This window comes from Pseudorca crassidens, chromosome 14 (assembly GCF_039906515.1).
Source record: "Pseudorca crassidens isolate mPseCra1 chromosome 14, mPseCra1.hap1, whole genome shotgun sequence".
Taxonomy (NCBI): domain Eukaryota; kingdom Metazoa; phylum Chordata; class Mammalia; order Artiodactyla; family Delphinidae; genus Pseudorca; species Pseudorca crassidens.
In genome coordinates, this window is record NC_090309.1 from 13,629,274 (window position 1) to 13,649,331 (window position 20,058).

General features: G+C 37.5%; 1 protein-coding gene across 7 annotated transcripts; it reads left to right on the top strand.

Moving 5' to 3' along the window:
- The first annotated feature begins 33 nt into the window (after window positions 1-33).
- On the top strand, window positions 34-19,519 carry KRCC1 (lysine rich coiled-coil 1). 7 transcript variants are annotated; one of them, XM_067704442.1, is made up of 5 exons: window positions 36-211; window positions 5,005-5,098; window positions 9,512-9,618; window positions 9,982-10,154; window positions 18,153-19,519. In XM_067704442.1, exon 5 carries the CDS (start codon window positions 18,172-18,174, stop codon window positions 18,943-18,945), a length of 774 nt encoding a protein of 257 aa, XP_067560543.1. In that variant the 5' UTR covers window positions 36-211; window positions 5,005-5,098; window positions 9,512-9,618; window positions 9,982-10,154; window positions 18,153-18,171; the 3' UTR covers window positions 18,946-19,519. The 7 variants fall into 7 exon arrangements, with proteins under 7 accessions (XP_067560540.1, XP_067560541.1, XP_067560539.1 ...); XM_067704443.1 differs by having other exon boundaries at window positions 5,005-5,066; XM_067704439.1 differs by lacking the exon at window positions 9,982-10,154 and having other exon boundaries at window positions 34-211.
- Window positions 19,520-20,058: the final 539 nt, after the last annotated feature.

Sequence of the window (20,058 nt, forward strand, 5' to 3'; positions counted from 1 at the left end):
GGCGGTGCCGTCCAGTTAGCCGCTGGTGGTGGCGGCGACTTCCCCTCCGGAAGTCAGGTCTCCGCCTCTTGCCCCCACCCCGCTAGCTCGGCTGCGGAGGCAGCGGTTGTCCCTGCCTCTCCGCCTACTCCACCTCGGCCTACCCACCGGCCGGCGGTGTTGGCGGGGAGGGGGACAGTAGTTGTAGACGGCCGCCCCTGCCTCAGAGAAGGTGAGTTCCCGCCCCGGCAGCGGGGGCGGCCCAGGCGTTCAGCCCCTCGACCCCACGGCCCGGGAGAGGCCGGGCGGGCCCGGAGAGTACGCTCCCCTCTCCACCCGCCACGCCCGGAAACGGGCGCCGGGGCCCCCACACGGATCGCTGCCGGGGAAGCTGAGGTTGGAGCGGGAGAGAGGCGACCAGGCCGAGGCCGTGGATCTGAAGCGTCAGGGAGAGGGAAGGGGGTGATGAGGACACTCAGAGATCGAGGGGACAGAGACGAGGAGAGAAAAGGCTCCAGACGTGGAAGGGCGTAGACCTGCGCAGGGTGAAATCAACATCCTGGAAAGTAGCGACCTCACTCACACGTGGGGAGAAGTGGAGTTCGGAGTTCGGGGAGAGTAGGAAGTAAACACGCGAGCTTGAAGGTGCCGGGCCCTAGAGGAGAGAAGGGGGTGAGGCTTTTGAGGGATCACTTTGTAGAGTTTGCCCGGGTTTTTGAGGATTACGCCGTGTAAAACAAGCCTCTAAGATTTACAGCCCTATCTTGACAGTGGTCTGAGTTTTAATATGTACCTGCCCGCGTCAAAGCTAATAAAGCAGGACATCGGGGCGGCGAAAACAGCTTTTATTCAGCAACTACTGACAGTAGGAAAAGAGTTGAGCTCCATTCCGATTTGCGCAGAGGTGTCCGGGGGGGTTTAAAGAGAAAATGTAGGAATGGGGCAAGGTGGAGCTCAAGTAGAGGCAGGGACGTGCAGAATTACAAAGGGTTGGGTAGTGTCCTTGCATCAGGCGAGCTGTGTCAGTTCGCTGGCAGTTACGGAAGTGAGGATTCTGTTTTCCCACAGGGACTGGGAGACAGAGGCCCTGTCCTTCCTGATGATTACACTGCAAAGGAATGGCTTCCAGATCCTTGAGAAAGACACTCCTAAGTTGTAGGAGGTACACACATACATCTCAGAGGGACAGAGCAAGGGTTCACAATCGTAATCCCTTTTTAGTTAAGTACTAAAGAGCGGCCAGGGACCTGTCATCAGGTGTTGGCTAGAACAAACAGTAAATGTCTTTTGTCAGCCCCAACTTTTTCCAGATCTGAGCTCAAAATGGGGCTGGTTCATCCGAGGGCCGTAGCCACAGGCTGCTGGAGGCCAAGTTAAAGTTTGGTCAAGCCTTTGTGCAGAAGTTTGGAAGGAGTATATCTGCCTAGAGTTTTCACCAGCACATTTTCCCTAACACATAAAGCTATTTCTTGATCATCTCAATCTAAGAGATGTTTGAGTTTCTACAATTATTGTATACCTGCAAACAAACTGCTGGTTCCAAACCCTGAGTTTAGGCTTTAAGGAAGTTTTCGAAAGGATTTTAGACGGTGGAGCTTGATCCCACTGCAGAAGATCTAGTAAAACGTTACGCCATCTTCATAATTAATTTCTAGTATTTGCAGTGTTGCCTTATGTTGCTTTTTGTCTCCAGAGAGAAAGATGGTGGAAGCCAGAACATTGTTGGATAATTTAATTTCTTTTTTCCTGAGGGACAACAGTAAATATAGTAACTTCATTAAAATAATTTTTATTTTCATCCTCTTCCACAATATACTCTATTTTTGTGTGGTATTCGGTAATCTTTTATACCTTTCACTTGGAGGAATGGCAAACAGTAAAGTATTATAAATTTCCTAAAACATTTTGTAAGAACTTTATATAAATTCCATTCACTAAAAATGGAAGTTAGAATTTCATTGCAACCAAATGATGTTCCATTAAGTCCCTTAGTGAAGACAACCTTTGGAAGACTAGATTTAGTGTCTTCAATCAACCTGGGTTAGTATGATTGTTAGGATATTAAAAAATAAAATCTCTTGAATTTTCTGCTTTCGTACCAGATTTCCTGCCTTTCACTAACAAGTAAGCCTGAGCAGTTTATATGTGTCAAGACTACAATTCATTTTAGCTCCCATGGCCACATCACAGGAAGATTTGGAAACAGTTTCTTACAAAAAAAAAAAAAAAAAAATACAGCTTTCTGCCAGACTTGGTTTTTTGCAATGACTTTGAATATGTGCAATTACTAAACACTTTAAATCAGTTCACACGATGCTAGCAGTTACTTTTCTATACTGCTTCAAGGTGGTATGAGAATACTGGAATAGGAGTCTTGACTGTTAAGTTCTAATGCTAATTTCTTAACTAGCTGTATGACCCTAAGTCCCAAACTTCCTGGACTTGAGTTTTGTCATCTGTGGGGAGGGGAGTTGGACTAGCCCAACTGAGTGGTTCTCAAATCAGGGGTGCTTTTGCCCCACCCCCTCCTCAGAGGACATTTAACAGTGTTTGGAGCCTTTTTTTTTTTCCCCTTGGTTTTTGCCACTGGACAAGAAAGGGCTTGTTGATTACAGGTGCTACTGGCATCTACTTGGTATAGGCCAGAGATGCCGCAAACAACCTAAAATGCACAGGCCAGCAACACAAACAACAAAGGATTATCCTACTGAAAACGTCAGTAGTGTCGAGGTTGAGGAAGTCTGCACTAACTAAACTGAGCTCCTTGACAGCTCTAAAACTGTGAACTGATTTTGCTGCTCCATACTGGTATTCTTTCCATGGCCTGGCTGTGTACTAGAACAGCAATTCATAAAACGTGAAACTTTGACCTCTAATGGCCATCAAATGACATTCAAAGACTAATGAAGTCTGTTGAGTTATGCTTGAGACCACTAGGATTTGAAAAACAAAATACAACTTGTTATCTAAAAATTACCTCTTGTCGCTTTGAGTAAATATCCTATTAACTTTTCAGTTAACTGCTTCTTAACACGTAAATATTTGATATGCTGTTTAAAACACTAGTAGGAGTAGGACCCAAGGTATTTTTAGTTTAGATATTTATAAAAGCCTAACGTAATTGCCAATATAATAGTACATGAACAAGAAGAGAAAAAAAAATTTGCTTAGTACTTGGCCAGTATCTTTTTTTTTCTTAAAAGACTATATTAGGAGATTCCTCCAAAAGGTATCAAAGAATTGGCATGCTTCCAGTTATTAAAATTCCACTCTCACTTTCAAGATCCTGATACTATTAAAACTGCAGATCCATTTTCACCTATAGCTGTAACACTCTTATAAGGAGCTCCTCTGTATTGGGCTTGATAATAAACAAAGCTCAGTAAGGATTAAAAATTAGCAATCAGGGAATATATAGACGGTGTAAGATTATAAATAGGAAATTGAGAAATTAAACTCAATCACAAAAACCCAAAGAAATACCACATGACCAGACTTATATGAAAAGAAATATGCATTGCATTTATGGTCAAGGGAAAGATTTTCCAGGACACTTTGTAATTCATTCAGTCAAGTTTCTCAGATATTTTTGATAGTTAAAAATGTTATTGAGGGGCTTCCCTGGTGGCGCAGTGGTTGAGAGTCCGCCTGCCGATGCAGGGGACACGGCTTCGTGCCCCCGTCCCGGAGGATCCCACATGCCGCGGAGCGGCTGGGCCCGTGAGCCATGGCCGCTGGGCCTGCGCGTCCGGAGCCTGTGCTCCGCAGCGAGAGAGGCCACAACAGTGAGGGGCCCGCGTACCACAAAAAAAAAAAAAAAAAAAGTTCTACTGAGTAATAATATTCCTAAGAAATCAGTAAAAACAAAACCACAGCAAACAGTTCTTGCTTATCTGCTTTTTAGGAAAAAAATTAGACTCATTTTAAGAATGAAGAACATTTCTGAATTCTTATTGAATCATAAATCCATTTACATAGCAATTGCCAAAAATGTTCCTTTGTTTTCTTGACAGTAAGCAGAGATTCGAGTCAACTGACAGAAAATCTAGCTAACAGCCCTTCTTACAGTTATTCAGAAAACAGTTAGAGCTCCTACTATGGACCAGGTACTGTGTGTTAGGACAAGAGCATTCACAGACCCATTCACGTTTACTGATCTTTTAGGAGGACTGGCATGTATTTGGTGGCATTCTGACATAGGATGTCTGCCATGGGTCCAAGTAAAACTAATTTCACAAGCAAGAGCCTTGAGCTAGCTAGCCATAGATTACATATAATTATTGATGTTCAAAGGTTTAGTTTAAGTTAAGACATATTTTATGTTAAGCATGTAACTAGTGCCTGTAATTAATGATTTTGTTAATTTCTTTGTATTTTGTCATTGGAAATATGCCATAGTAAATCCTCAGTTACTTTTATGGTTGTAGTATTAGTGTAAAATAGCTAGAGCTTGGCAAACTCGTAGGTCACATACTAATCTCATTTCCTGAAAAGGCAAGGTTAATAACTAACACAGTTAAGAATATTCATGATGCTAACAGGTACACGCTGCATCTCTCAAAACTTCTTAAATGGGATTTGACCCTCAAAGTCAAAACAAAAAGAAATAAAACAGCATACTTTGGTTAATGGTTCCTTTGGGGTTTTTTTTGTTTTTGGCCGCACCACTCGACATGCAGAATCTTATTAGTTCCCCAACCAGGGATCGAACCTGTGCCCCCTGCAGTGGAAGCGCAGAGTCCTAACCACTGGACCACCAGGGAAGTCCCAGCATACTTTGGTTAAGATAACAGAATCAGTTACCTAGTCTCCTAAAACTTAGTGCTGTGTCCTACTTAGTCTTTCCTAAGATTATAATGGTATTAAAAGATTGCAAATCTCAAGAGCCAGGAACAAGGCAAGGATATCCATCCTTACCACTTCTTTTCAGTATTGTACTAGCGGCCCTAACCAGTATAGTCAGACAAGAAAAAGAAAAACGTTTACAGATAGGAGAGGAAGAAATCACACTGTCTTTATCTGCAGGTGCTATGATCATCTATGTAGAAAACCCCAAGGAATTTTGGGAAATGCTACTAGAATAAGAAGTGAGTTTATCATAATGGACACGAAATACAAGGTCAATATACAAATCCAATAGTATTTCTAAATGTTAGCAACAAGCAATTAGACATTGAGATTTTTTAAAAAATACTATTTACTATTGCATCAAAAACCAAAATACTTTTGGATAACTTTAACAAAGTACAGTGAATGCTAGATAACATTGCTGAGAGAAAGAAGATGCAAATAGTGGGGAAAATTGTCTTTTAATGCTTCTTAGTGAACTAAGTTTAAAAGTATAGGACCATGCCATTAATTTGGTATATTTATTAAAGAGGAAGAATTTATTAAAGGGAACCTAATTACACCTAAAACTCAGCAAATTAACATTCCTAATTTTGCTCAAACATTTTTTTCTTAAGTGATTAAAGATATTTAATAAATATTTTTAAAACCTTTATGCTGTACTATGTTTTAATACCATGTCACAACACAAATCAAATAATGTGCTGTGGGCGTGAAAAATTTTAGTAAATTTTTCACTCAAATTGAGTTGATTTGCTCGTTCAACCTATTAAACCTATTGAGGCATATTAAAAACATTTCATACAATGCAAAAGTTAAATTCAGGTTTTGCTATTTCTAAAAGGGTGGTTGGAATGTAACAAATTCTCTCTGACAGGTCTAGAATTAGGAAAAGTGGAGTGGTTCTTAGTATTTTATTAAGATATGAAGCATTTTTTAGACAGTTTTGAATTACGAGTAATTCATACTCTTCATATGTTTCATATTTAACTCAGTAGTTCACGTGCAGTGTTTTTACTACTTTAGCTTTTGCAATGGCTTTAGCTACTAATATTGAAATAAAAAAGACCAAACCTTGTACAGCAATTGAATAACAACGTGCATAGTTTCATTTCTCCAAAATAAAAGATTCCATTTTCTTTCTCTTTCCACTATGATATCTTTCCTGGAAGTAAATGGCATTGTGAGTGTTGGTCTATAACTAGGCTTGTGGTGTACAAATAGGAATGTCAAGTTTTCAGAATTTTGCTAGATTTTTTCCAAAAATTTTAGAAGGTACAACTGAAAAAATACTCCAGGTTAGTTTCAGAAGAGACAAACTATTTCTTGCTTGAGACCTAATACCAGCTTGTAAATAGCCTGCGTGTTTCTGCTTGACACTCCATATTCTTTTAGACATTGTATGTAGCAGACATTAACACAGGACGTAAACTGAAATCTTTATAAAGAGTTGGTTTAAAATCAGAGCAATCAGAAAAGATAGTAAGGATCAAGTTGAACTATCAGCTTTCATTAAAAAAAAAAAAACCAAAAAAACAAAGTCCCTCTGAAACATGAGTTAGCTTGAAATACAAAGAATAGATAGGTACTCCTGTCAGGCACTCCTGACCTGTTTACCCATAACCTTTTCTACTTTCTGTAGTTACTAGAATAATTGGTTGGAAAAACATTTCATTCTATCAGTTAAGTAGATGAAATCCTGAATAGCAATAAAAACAGCTCAGCTGTACAGCACTCACTATGTGCCATGCACTCTTCTAAGCACTTCACATTTACTGATTTCCTTAAGACACACAGCAACTCTGAGGTGTATGTTATATCCTGTGTTAGAGGTTGAGAAACTTGACCAAGGTCATATAAATAACAAATGCCAGAACTGACTCCAGAGTCCCTATGTCTGGCTCCTAGAAGCAGTGAGATAATTAACATAGTATGACAACCAGTAGTTCTGCATAGGTGACTCGAGCTTTGTTAGGTGGGTGATCTTTCTAGAAACAAAGCCAACACTTAAAACTCCAGTTTAACAAATTAAGGTAGAATTTTTTTTTCAAAACATTCATTATAGATCTTTAAGGTCCTCTCGTACACTTTACTGAGGTATACTTACAATAAACGACACTTATTTAAAGTGTACAGTTCAATGAGTTTTTGACAGGTGTATACTCCCATGAAACCACCTTCATAAACAAAATGCCGAATGTTTCCACCAACCCCAGCAGTTTCCTCCTGCCCCTTTACAGTCCATCCCTCCCTCCACCCCTGTCCCTGGCAACCACTAATCTGCTTTCTATCACTATAGATTAGTTTGCATTTCTAGAACTTTTTATAAGTAGACTCATAGTAGGTACTCTTGTGTCTTACTCAACATGATGATTTTGTGATTCATCCATGTTGTATGTCTTGCTATTTCGTTCATTTTTACAGCTGGATAATTCTGTTGTATGGATATACCACATTTTGTTTACCCATTCCCTTGTTGATAGACATTAGGGTTGTTTCAGTTTTGGGCTATTACAAATAAAGCTGCTGTGAATATTCATGTACAGGTCTTTGCATGGACATATGTTTTCAGTTCTCTTGGGCAAATACATATGAGTGAAATGACCGGATCATATAGTAGGTATTTAACTTTTAAAGAAATTTTCAGATTGTAAAGTTGTACCATTTTCAATTCTAACTAGTAGTGTATGGGAGTTCCAGTTGTTCAGCGTCCTTACCAACACTTGGTATTTTCAGTCCTTTTAATTTAGTCCTTCTGATGATGGTGTAGTATTATCTTCTGGTTTTAATTCTCATTTACTTGGCTGTTTATATATTTTTTCTGAAATGTCTGTTCAAATTGTTTGCCCATTTTAACTGAGTTTGTCTTATTATTGAGTCATAGAGTTCTTTATTTATTCTAGATATAAGTCCTTTGTCTGATGTATGAAATAAGAATGCGTTCCACCATTTTGTGGCTAACTTTTCATTTTTTTTTAATGGAGAGCTGTGTAAAGCCCTGGAGATCAGAAAATATTTCAGGTTTTGTAAAAGCGGGGAAGTGGATTCCAGACGTGGAGAAATTTTACATCATTTCGAAAGGCAGCCAAGCATATCAGTTAATAACAGATTCTGGAGCCAGACTGCTCCTGTCATTTATTAACTGCAATCACAGACATGTTCCTCAACTTTTCTATGCCTCAGTTTCCTCATCTATTAACTATGAATCATAACAGTACTTAGCCCATAGGCTTCTTAGGAGGATAAAATTAGTTACTATTCTTAAGTGCTGAAATAGTACCTGGTACATGGTAAGGGCAATGCTGGGTAAGTGTTACAGAACAAATTATTAATAGGTGACTTGTAAATGTAATACTTTGAAGTGACCATAAAAGGCAATTTCAGGTTTACTAAAAGTACAAGTGATGCCATGCCTTATTTTCTTTTGTGAACCATCTGGTAGATCAGAGGAATGTGTGGGATCATATTCTTCAGTGAGGACACTCAGTTTTCCGTGAGATTTTGGGGTATCCAGCAGTGTGCCAGGAGGTACTTGAAGTTTAAATGGCACATTTTATTTAAAGATTAAGTTAAAACTTTTACATAAAATGGATGTTTTAAGACTAGAATTCAAGAAGTTCATGAGTTTTTAAGGTTAATCATGAAACTTGAAATACATCTTTCTGTGATTGATCTCTAGGCTGTATACTCCCTAGACCTCCAGGCAATAGGAGTTCACTTGTCTGACTGTATAGAATGCTTTGGTCAAAATGATTGAGATTGAGAACGATTGCTGTAGAAAGAATAGTTACAATTTAGGAAGACATGTCATGTATTTTTCAAATATTAATAAAATGGAAAAATAAGACATTTATGTAGTACAAATAGATTTGAATAATCAGACTCATAAGAAGGAAGATGGTGGGGAGTGCAGTGGAGAAGCATAGAGTGTTCACATAAAGATGCTGAATTTAATTTTGGAATAAACTCAGATTCTATGAAATTCTTAATGTCTTTCTTATTGGGAATGAATAGATCAATCCTAGATGAAGGAAAGAGGTGAATTCTTTGTGGCATGCCATAGGTATTATCTTACTGTCTTCCTACTTAAAGTTTTCACCAGTAACATGGATGAACACATAGACTGAATGCATATAAAAACTATGTGTGGGAAAAGTAGCAAATGTCAAGATTAAAACAATTTGAATTTTAAAGATCGTCAGAGGTTTAGGTGGCCTAAACCCATTACAAGATGAAGTGTAAAGTCCTGCATTTAGAGAAATTAGTCAATTACATTAAGTACCAGATGGGAGAAGACAGCCAATGTGGGGAGAGAGATGCTACCTCTGGGATTTTAGCGATTACAGAGGTCAGTAGAAGTCAGTAACATGTCTGCTGTAAGACACGAAGTACTAAGGCTGGATGCCCCAGCTCATTTCCATAAAGTCCAGAGTTCTACTGGTGCCCTAATAACTTCTCCTTCAGAATGGTATTTTCTGGACTAAAAAATGTATTACCATAGTAAATATCAGAGGCTTACTAGATGTTTTTATACTAAAATTGTCATTCTAATAAGCAAAAAGCCAGTACGTTAGCCTTGCAAGCACTTAGGAAATTAAGGTTTGAGATGGTATATGAAATGATATTCAGTTGAAGATTCAAAATATTACCCTAAATGTCTTACCTCCCTTTATTTTATTCATAGATACCACGTTGAATGAGCAAAGACTGAACTTTTTACAGATACCTTTTGTAAAAGGCTTGTAAGGAATAGTGCCATAATTTGAATTGCAGTGGATTTCACATTATGAGGTAGGTTGAAAATAAAGGGCTTCTAAATTGTTAGTATTTTTTATACTGAAGCTGGTACTTTGACTTGAAAGCAAGCAAAACTCTTAAAAGTGTTAATTCAGATCAGATATATTAAAACTCATGAGTGCTATCTTCAAATTCAGAGGTGTAAACTTTGGATCGCTTTCTCTAAAATAAACAATATTATTTATTTTTCAAGGGTAAAATACATACTCAAAAAGTTAGGTTTACTTTCAGATATACAGGGAGCAAAATAAGAAATTGAAGATGCATTTTATGCATTTTCAGATGATTGATCTATGTTGATGTAATTCTAAACTTTGAATTATTTAATTGTTATAACAAGATTGTGTTTGGTTTCAGGTAAATGGGAGTGGAGTATTGGACAAAAAATAGATTTTTAAATCTCTGCATCATGGTTTTTAGCTCAGTTGTTGCACCGTGTCACTATTTGGGGAAAGTTCATGCTAAGAAACTGAAGCAATTAATGGGTGAATATGATCAAATTTCTCCACCAAGTTCTCAACCTGATAAGGGTAAGGTTCCATTCACCTCTTCATTGAACTCTGCACCATCTGTGATCTTTTGGGATTGGATTCTTTCACTCTGCATGTCTTCAAGGTTCATCCACGTTGTACTATTTATTAGTATTTCATTCCTTTTTATTGCTGAATAATATTCCATTGTGTGAATTGCCACATTTTATTTATCCATTCATCAGTTGATGATCACTGAGTCATTTCTGCCTTTAGCTGTTAGGAATAGTGCTGCTGTGTACATTTTTGTACAACTTTTTGTGTGGACATAGATTTTCAGTCCTCTTGCGTTGAAACCTAAGAGTGAAATTGCTGGGGTTACGTGGTAACTCTATGTTTGACACTTTGAGGAACTGCCAAACTGTTTTCCAAAGTAGCTGCACATTTTATATTCGCACCAAGAATGAATGAAGTTTCCAGTTTTTCCTCCTTTTCGTCAACACTTATTATTATGTCTTTTTTTGTCTTTTTTTATACAGCAGGTTCTTATGAGTTATCCATTTTATACATATTAGTGTATATATGTCAATCCCAATCTCCCAGTTCATCACACCACCACCCCACCACCACTTTCCCCCCCTTGGTGTCCATACGTTTGTTCTCTACATCTGTGTTTCTATTTCTGCCCTGAAAACAGGTTCATCTGTACCATTTTTCTAGGTTCCACATATATGCGTTAATATGTGATATTTGTTTTTCTCTTTCTGACTTACTTCACTCTGTATGACAGTCTCTAGATCCATCCATGTCTCTGCAAATGACCCAATTTAGTTCCTTTTTATGGCTGAGTAGTACTCCATTGTATATATATACCACATCTTCTTTATCCATTCGTCTGTCGATGGGCATTTAGGTTGCTTCCATGACGTGGCTATTGTAAATAGTGCTGCAGTGAACATTGGGGTGCATGTGTCTTTTTGAATTACAGTTTTCTGTGGGTATATGCCCAGTAGTGGGATTGTTGGGTCATATGGTAATTCTATTTTTAGTTTGTTTTTTTTTTTGCGGTACGCGGACCTCTCACTGTTGTGGCCTCTCCCATTGCGGAGCAACAGGCTCCGTATGCACAGGCTCAGCGTCCATGGCTCACGGGCCTAGCCGCTCCACAGCATGTGGGATCTTCCCAGACCAGGGCACGAACCTGTATCCCCTGCATCGGCAGGTGGACTCTCAACCACTGCGCCACCAGGGAAGCCCTATTTTTAGTTTTTTAAGGAACCTCCATACTGTTCTCCATAGTGGCTGTATCAATTTGCATTCCCACCAATAGTGCAAGAGGGTTCCCTTTTCTCCACACCCTCTCCAGCATTTGTTGTTTGTAGATGTTCTTATGATGCCCATTCTAACTGGTGTGAGGTGATACCTCATTGTGGTTTTGATTTGCATTTCTCTAATAATTAGTGATGTTGAGCATCCTTTCATGTGTTTGTTGGCCATCTGTATGTCTTCTTTGGAGAAATGTCTATTTAGGTCTTCTGCCCATTTTTGGATTGGGTTGTTTGTTTGTTTTTTAATATTGAGCTGTTTATATATTTTGGAGATTAATCCTTTGTCCGTTGATTCGTTGGCAAATATTTTCTCCCATTCTGAGGGTTGTCTTTTCATCTTGTTTGTAGTTTCCTTTGCTTTGCAAAAGCTTTTAAGTTTCATTAGGTCCCATTTGTTTATTTTTGTTTTTATTTCCATTACTCTAGGAGGTGGATCAAAAAAGATCCTGCTGTGATTTATGTCAAAGAGTGTTCTTCCTATGTTTTCCTCTAAGAGTTTTATAGTGTCTGGTCTTACATTTAGGTCTCTAATCCATTTTTAGTTTATTTTTATTTATGGTGTTAGGGAGTGTTCTAATCTCATTCTTTTACATGTAACTAGCTGTCCAGTTTTCCCAGCATCACTTATTGAAGAGACTGTCTTTTCTCCATTGTATATCCTTGCCTCCTTTGTCATAGATTAGTTGACCATAGGTGCGTGGGTTTATCTCTGGGCTTTCTATCTTGTTCCATTGATCTATATTTCTGTTTTTGTGACAGTACCATATTGTCTTGATTACTGTAGCTTTGTAGTATAGTCTGAAGTCAGGGAGTCTGATTCTTCCAGCTCCATTTTTTTCCCTCAAGACTGCTTTAGCTATTCAGGATCTTTTGTGTCTCCATACAAATTTTAAGATTTTTTGTTCTAGTTATGTAAAAAGTGCCTTTGGTAATTTGATAGGGATTGCATTGAACCTGTAGATTGCTTTGGGAGTATAGTCATTTTCACAATATTGATTCTTCCCATCCAAGAACATGGTATATCTCTCCATCTGTTGGTATCGTCTTTAATTTCTTTCATCGGTGTCTTATACTTTTCTGCATACAGGCCTTTTGTCTACCTAGGAAGGTTTATTCCTAGGTATTTTATTCTTTTTGTTTCAGTGGTAAATGGGAGTGTTTCCTTAATTTCTCTTTCTGATCTTTCGTTGTTAGTGTATAGGAATGCAAGAGATTTCTGTGCATTAATTTTGTATCCTGCAACTTTACCAAATTCATTGATTAGCTCTAGTAGTTTTCTGGTGGCATCTTTAGGATGCTCTATGTGTAGTGTCATGTCATCTGCAGGCAGTGACAGTTTTACTTCTTCTTTTGCAATTTGTATTCCTTTTATTTCTTTTTCTTCTCTGATTGCCGTGGCTAGGACTTCCAAAGCTATGTTGAATAATAGTGGCGAGAGTGGACATCCTTGTCTTGTTTCTGATCTTAGAGGAAATGCTTTTAGTTTTTCACCATTGAGAATGATGTTGCTGTGGGTTTGTCATATATGGCCTGTATTATGTTGAGGTAGGTTCCCTCTATGCCCACTCTCTGGAGAGTTTTTATCATAAATGGGTGTTGACTTTTGTCAAAAGCTTTTTCTGATCTATTGAGATGATCGTATGGTTTTTCTTCTTCAATTTGTTAATATGATGTATCACATGGATTGATTTGCATATATTGAAGAATTCTTGCATCCCTGGGATAAATCCCACTTGATCACGGTGTATGATCCTTTTAATGTGTTGTTGGATTCCATTTGCTAGTATTTTGTTGAGGATTTTTGCATCTATATTCATCAGTGATATTAGTCTGTAATTTTCTTTTTTTGTAGTATCTTTGTCTGGTTTTGGTATCAGGGTGATGGTAGCCTTATAGAATGAATTTGGGAGTTTTCCTTCCTCTACAGTTTCACCTGTGAAGCCATCTGGTCCTGGACTTTTGTTTGTTGGAAGATTTTTAATCACAGGTTCAATTTCATTACTTGTGATTGGTCTGTTCATATTTTCTATTTCTTCCTGGTCAGTTTTAGAAGGTTATACCTATGTGTCTATTCCTTTCCAAGGATGTGTCTATTTCTTCCAGGTTGTCCGTTTTATTGGCATAGAGTTGCTTGTAGTAGTCTCTTAGGATGCTTTGTATTTCTGCAGTGTTTGTTGTAACTTCTCCTTTTTCATTTCTAATTTCATTGATTTGAGTCCTCTCCCTCTTTTTCTTGATGAGTCTGGCTAATGGTTTATCATTTTGTTTATCTTCTCAAAGAACCACCTTTTAGTTTTATTGATCTTTGCTATTGTTTTCTTTGTTTCTATTTCATTTATTTCTGCTCTGATCTTTATGATTTCTTTCCTTCTACTAACTTCGGTTTTTGTTTGTTCTTCTTTCTCTAGTTCCTTTAGGTGTAAGTTTAGATTGTTTGTTTGAGATTTTTATTGTTTCTTGAGGTAAGCTTATATTGCTATAAACTTCCCTCTTAGAACTGCTTTTGCTGCATCCCATAGGTTTTGGATCGTCATGTTTTCATTGTCATTTGTCTCTAGGTATTTTTTGATTTCCTCTTTGATTTCTTCAGTGATCTCTTGGTTATTTAGTAACGTATTGTTTAGCCTCCATGTGTTTTTTTTTTACATTTTTTCCCCTGTAATTGATTTCTAATCTCATAGCGTTGTGGTCAGAAAAGATGCTTGATATGATTTCAATTTTCTTAAATTTACTGAGGCTTGATTTGTGACCCAAGATGTGATCTATCCTAGAGAATGATCTATGAGCACTTGAGAAGAAAGTGTAATCTGCTGTTTTTGGATGGAATGTCCTATAAATATCAGTTAAATCTATCTGGTCTATTGTGTTATTTAAAGCTTGTGTTTCCTTATGAATTTTCTGTTTGGATGATCTGTCCATTGATGTAAGTGAGGGGTTAAAGTCCCCCATTATTATTGTGTTACTGTCAATTTCCTCTTTTATAGCTGTTAGTGGTTGCCTTATGTATTGAGGTGCTCCTATGTTGGGTCTATATATATTTATAATTGTTATATCTTCTTCTTGGATTGATGCCTTGATCATTATGTAGTGTCCTTCCTTGTGTCTTGTAACATTCTTTATTTTAAAGTCTCTTTTATATGACATGAGTATTGCTACTCCAGCTTTCTTTTGATTTCCATTTGCATGGAATATCTTTTTCCATCCCCTCACTTTCAGTCTGTATGTGTCCCTAGGTCTGAAGTGGGTCTTTTGTAGACAGCATATATATGGGTCTTGTTTTTGTATCCATTCAGCCAGTCTGTGTCTTTTCGTTGGAGTATTTAATCCATTCACATTTAAGGTAATTATTGATATGTATGTTCCTATTACCGTTTTCTTAATTGTTTTGGGTTTGTTTTTGTAGGTCATTTTCTTCTCTTGTGTTTCCCACTTAGAGAAGTTCCTTTAGCATTTGTTGTAAGCTGGTTTGGTGGTGCTGAATTCTCTTAGCTTTTGCTTGTCTGTAAAGCTTTTGATTTCTCCATCAAATCTGAGTGAGATCCTTGCCAGGTAGAGTAATCTTGGTTGTAGGTTCTTCCCTTTCATCACTTTAAGTATATCTTGCCACTTCCTTCTGGCTTGTAGAGTTTCTGCTGAGAAATCAGCTGTTAACCTTATGGGAGTTCCCTTGTATGTTATTTGTCATTTTTCCCTTGTTGCTTTCAATAATTTTTCTTTGTCTTTAATTTTTGTCAATTTGATTACTATGTGTCTCAGCGTGTTTCTTCTTGGGTTTATCCTGCCTGGGACTCTCTGTGCTTCCTGGACTTGGGTGGCTGTTTCCTTTCCCATGTTAGGGAAGTTTTTGACTATAATCTCTTCAAATATTTTCTTGGGTCCTTTCTCTCTCTCTTCTCCTTCTGGGACCCCTATAATGCGAATGTTGGTGAGTTTAATGTTGTCCCAGAGGTCCCTTAGGCTGTCTTCATTTCTTTGCATTCTTTTTTCTTTATTCTATTCCGTGGCAGTGAATTCCACCATTCTGTCTTCCAGGTAGGTCACTTATCCGTTCTTCTGCCTCAGTTATTCTGCTATTGATTCCTTCTAGTGTATTTTTCATTTCAGTTATTGTATTGTTCATCTCTGTTTGTTTGTTCTTTAATTCTTCTAGGTGTTTGTTCTTTAATTCTTCTAGGTCTTTGTTAAACATTTCTTGCATCTTCTCAATCTTTGCCTCCATTCTTTTTCCAAGATCCTGGATCATCTTCACTATCATTATTCTGAATTCTTTTTCTGGAAGGTTGCCTATCTCCACTTCATTTAGTTGTTTTTCTGGGGTTTTACCTTGTTCCTTCATCTGGTACAATGTCCTCTGTCTTTTCATTTTGTCTATCTTTCTGTGAATGTGATTTTCCTTCCGCAGGCTGCAGAATCATAGTTTTTCTTGCTTCTGCTGTCTGCCCTCTGGTGGATGAGGCTATAAGCTTATAGGATAGATGATTGCTACAGGGGCTCTTCCTTGATCTGTGTCTCAACAAGTGGCACCTCTCTGTCTTTTTGATTATAGCCAGCCTAGCGGCTATGAGGTGAAATCTTTTTATTATAAAACATATTTAAACATATAAGGAGAGAAAGCAGTATTATGAACGCTCATGCACCCACCATCCAGTTTTAACAATTATCAACATCTTTTTAATCTTATTAGTGACTTTTAACAGTTTTATTGAGGTATAGTTGACATACAGTAAACTGTATGTATTCCAGGTATACAATTTGATAGGTCTTGAGAGGTGTATATACCTATGAAATGATCACCACAATTAAGATAGTAAACATATCCATACCCACAAAAGTGCCATTTACAATCACTCCCTCCTACTTTTTCCTGCCTCATCCCCAAGCAACCACTGTGTTACTACAGGTTAGTTTCCATTTTCAAGAGCTTTATATATACGGAATAATATAGTATGTACTCTTTTGTCAGGCTTCTTTCATTCAGCATGATGATTTTGAGATTCATCTATTTCAAGTGTATCAATAACCTATTCCTTTTTATCATTGATTCCATTCTATAGAGATACCACTATTTGATTTATGCATTCACCTGTTGATCAATATTTGGGTTTTTTTTTTTTTTCCTTTCCAGGGCTATTACAAATAACACTGCTATGAACATTCATGTATAAGTCTTTATGTGGACATATACTTCCTTTTCTTTTGGATAAATATCTAGGAGTGGAATAACTGGATCGTATGTGAGGTGTATGTTTAACTTCCTCAGAAACTACCAGACTGTCTTCCAAGTAGTTGTATCATTTTACATCCCTACCAGCAATGTATGAGAATTCCAGTTGTTGCACATCCTCACCAGTCTCTTTAATTTCAGTCTTTCTAGTGAGTGTGAAGTAGTACCTTTTTGTGCTTTTAATTGACATTTACTTGATGACGAATGACACTGAGCATCTTTCATTTGTTTATTGTCCATTTGTATATATTCTTTTCTGAAGTGTCTGTTCAAATTTTTTTACCCATATTTAATCAATTATTTGTTACATTATTTTGCTCTAGTCAGAATTTTTATACTGTTTGAGTAGAATAAGGGCTGAATTTTCTGGCTCATCAAATTAGGCTTCATTTAGATTTTCTTTTTAATCTCAAATTGCCAGTAAAGCTAGCTGATCACTAGTGACTCTAGATTTTGCTCTCAGACTTGTTCTGTTAATGGACAGAAATGTGTGATTCTACATGGGTTACGCTGCCTCCTAATTTTTGGAAATAAAGTACAACACAAAAATATCTAGCGCATTATCATCTCATAGTGAGTACCTTTTCTGCTAGATTTGTAACGCAGGATTTGAGGTGGGGGGAGAGAAAGAGAAATAGTAGTTGTACTGCCCCCACCTGCCAAAAGAAATTTAAACAAGCAAACAAAGACTAGCATTATCTGATTTAAATTTCTTTTGAAACTTTTCTCTACATATAAATCCTAGCCCCTCTCAGCTGTCACCTCCATTTCCTTCCTTACCCCTCCCACCAGTGCTTTAAAAGAGAACAAACCAGAAGGCATTCTAGAATGCTTTTTTCACCAATCAGAAGTAATGGAATGAAATCCAAGACCCTGTTCGGAAGATACGGAACTCTTGTCCCTCGTCTTTCCTCATGCCCTGTACCTACGATTAGTTTTGTCTCATAGCTGAATTTCTAATTTCCAGCATTCCCAAACCATTTTACAAACATCCTTTTATTATTACGTCTTAAAATACTCTAGTCAGGTGAGTATATGTGTTCATTTTATTTTGTGTGAGTAAACAGAAGATTTTTAAAGATCAAATTACTTCTCTATGGTTTATTTCTTTTCTTAGACAACAGTATACAAAAAATTGACTATTCTGAACTTTAGAAATTGTTTGAACATTCAGATCAGGACAGTCACCATGGATATGTAAGTTGTTGTATCCCTAATTCCTTACGTTTTTAGCCCTACAAAAGAATTCTATATGTCAGCTCCTTTCTACCCTCTTCATCCCACTTCTGAGAAAGATAAAATTATTTGTGAGTGGCCTAGGCAGTATTTGACCTTTCTGATGCTCCTTTTTGGCATTTAATGTCATGATGTTTAACTTTGATGCCAAAGTAGTTTTAATTTGTTTGGGCTTCTTTATTTTGTTTTTTGAGACTCTTTTCAAGAGTAAAGGAAATATTCAGCATAAAATAATATAGTAAGAAGAATTTTCTCCCATCTTCTCTACAGAGAATCCCTTGTCAACCTAATGAATCGTTCAAAGAAGACATCTGACTCTTTTCAAGATGAACTTGAAGATTATATCAAAGTGCAGAAAGCCAGAGGCTTAGAGCCAAAGACTTGTTTCAGAAAGATGAGAGAGGATTATTTGGAAACCTGTGGATACAAAGAAGAGGTTGTTTCTAGACCCAGGTGTAGAATGTTTGATCAAAGACTCCCTTATGAACCCATCCAGACCTACCGAAGACCATGCAATATCTCACAAGCAGTGGAGAAGCAGTTACCTCTGTGGCTACCAGCTCATGACAGCAGGCTGAGACTAGACTCCCTGAGCAACTGTCAATTCACCAGGGACTGTTTCTCAGGAAAACCAGTAGCCCTGAACTTTAGTCAACAAGAGTATAACTGTAGCTCATACAGTGTAGAATCTGGAGTTTACAGGCACCTCTCCTTAGAAAACAGTACCAGTGCCCATCAAGCTAGTTATAAACAGATACATCAGAAGAGAAAAAGGCACCCAGAGGAAGGCCAGGAAAAGCCAGAAGAGGAGCGGCCCAAGCGTAAGAGGAAGAAAGCTTATGAGGAAATAGATTTAGACAAACACAAGAGCATCCAAAGAAACAAAACAGAGGCGGAAACAGTCAGAGTCAGTACAGAAAAGCCTAAGAACCAAAAGGAGAAAAAAAGCCGAGATGTAGCCTCTAAGAAAGAGAAACGTAAGCATAGAAAAGAGAAAAAGGAACAAGGGAAAGAAAGGACAGAAGAGGAGATGCTTTGGGACCAGTCTATCCTTGGATTTTGAAGCTCTTGCATTGGTTCTCCTGAGGTTAAACTGAAAAAATAGTTGAGGAGCTTGGTTTTACGTTGTCCACGTTCATATCGCTCTTTTCATGTGAACAGGTACAGAGCCTAAGTGAACAGAAAACATTTAATGTACTTGCTCTCCAACATGGAAATTACTTTTCTTCTCTTCTAAAATCATTACTACATTTTTCTTATGCGTAATGTAATTTCCCTTAATGAGGGTGGCTCTGCTTTTATTCATCAAATTGCTATGATGGTGGAAGTATTTTTCCCTTGGGAGGTCATTTATTTTAAATTGGAGGATTAATAGGCTTTACAGAATCTATTTCTTGATTGGCTTTTAGTTTGGGGTGGGTGTTTTTATATATCTGTGAAGCAGTTTAGATTGATTTTTTTTTTTCCCTTCGCTAGATCTAACTTGCAGTATATTTTCTAGATTGGAAAGTGGAAAATGACATACATTATAATAAGCTTAAGTTACATACAGTTTTAAACGTTTCAAGAAGTCTTGATACAAAATCAGTTTATATTCTGGAAATGTTTATAATATAATAAAGTTCTAATTTCTACAATTTTTTTTGTTTTCTGATTTCTGCATTTTTGAGCACACAGTGATGTGTTCCTATTCAACAAAGATGTTCTTCTGGAAGAGCAATAACTGAGCATATATAAACCCACTTTTTAGGGCAGAAATCTGAACGACCACAATTTTTCCAAATAGTTGAAATTGGGGAATTTATAAGAAAATGCCATTAGAGGGACTTCCCTGGCAGTTCCGTGGTTAAGAATCCGAGCTTCCACTGCAGGGGGACAGGTTCCAACCCTAGTCAGGGAACTAAGATCCCCCATGGTGTGTGATGTGGCAAAAAAAAAAAAAAAAAAAAAGCCATTGGAATATTCTTTCCTGACCAGTGTTTTCATTCTGATAATCCACTTTTTTACGATAAGCAGATCAAGTCTTTGAGCACTGCTATTTTGTTGTAGAAAGAGTGGTGACCTGGGAATCTGAATCCCAGGATTCTAGACTCAACTATGCCATCAAGTTGTTATGTGACTTTGGGGAATTCACTTTATTTTCCTCATTATCAAATATACCTAGAAGGACTGGCCT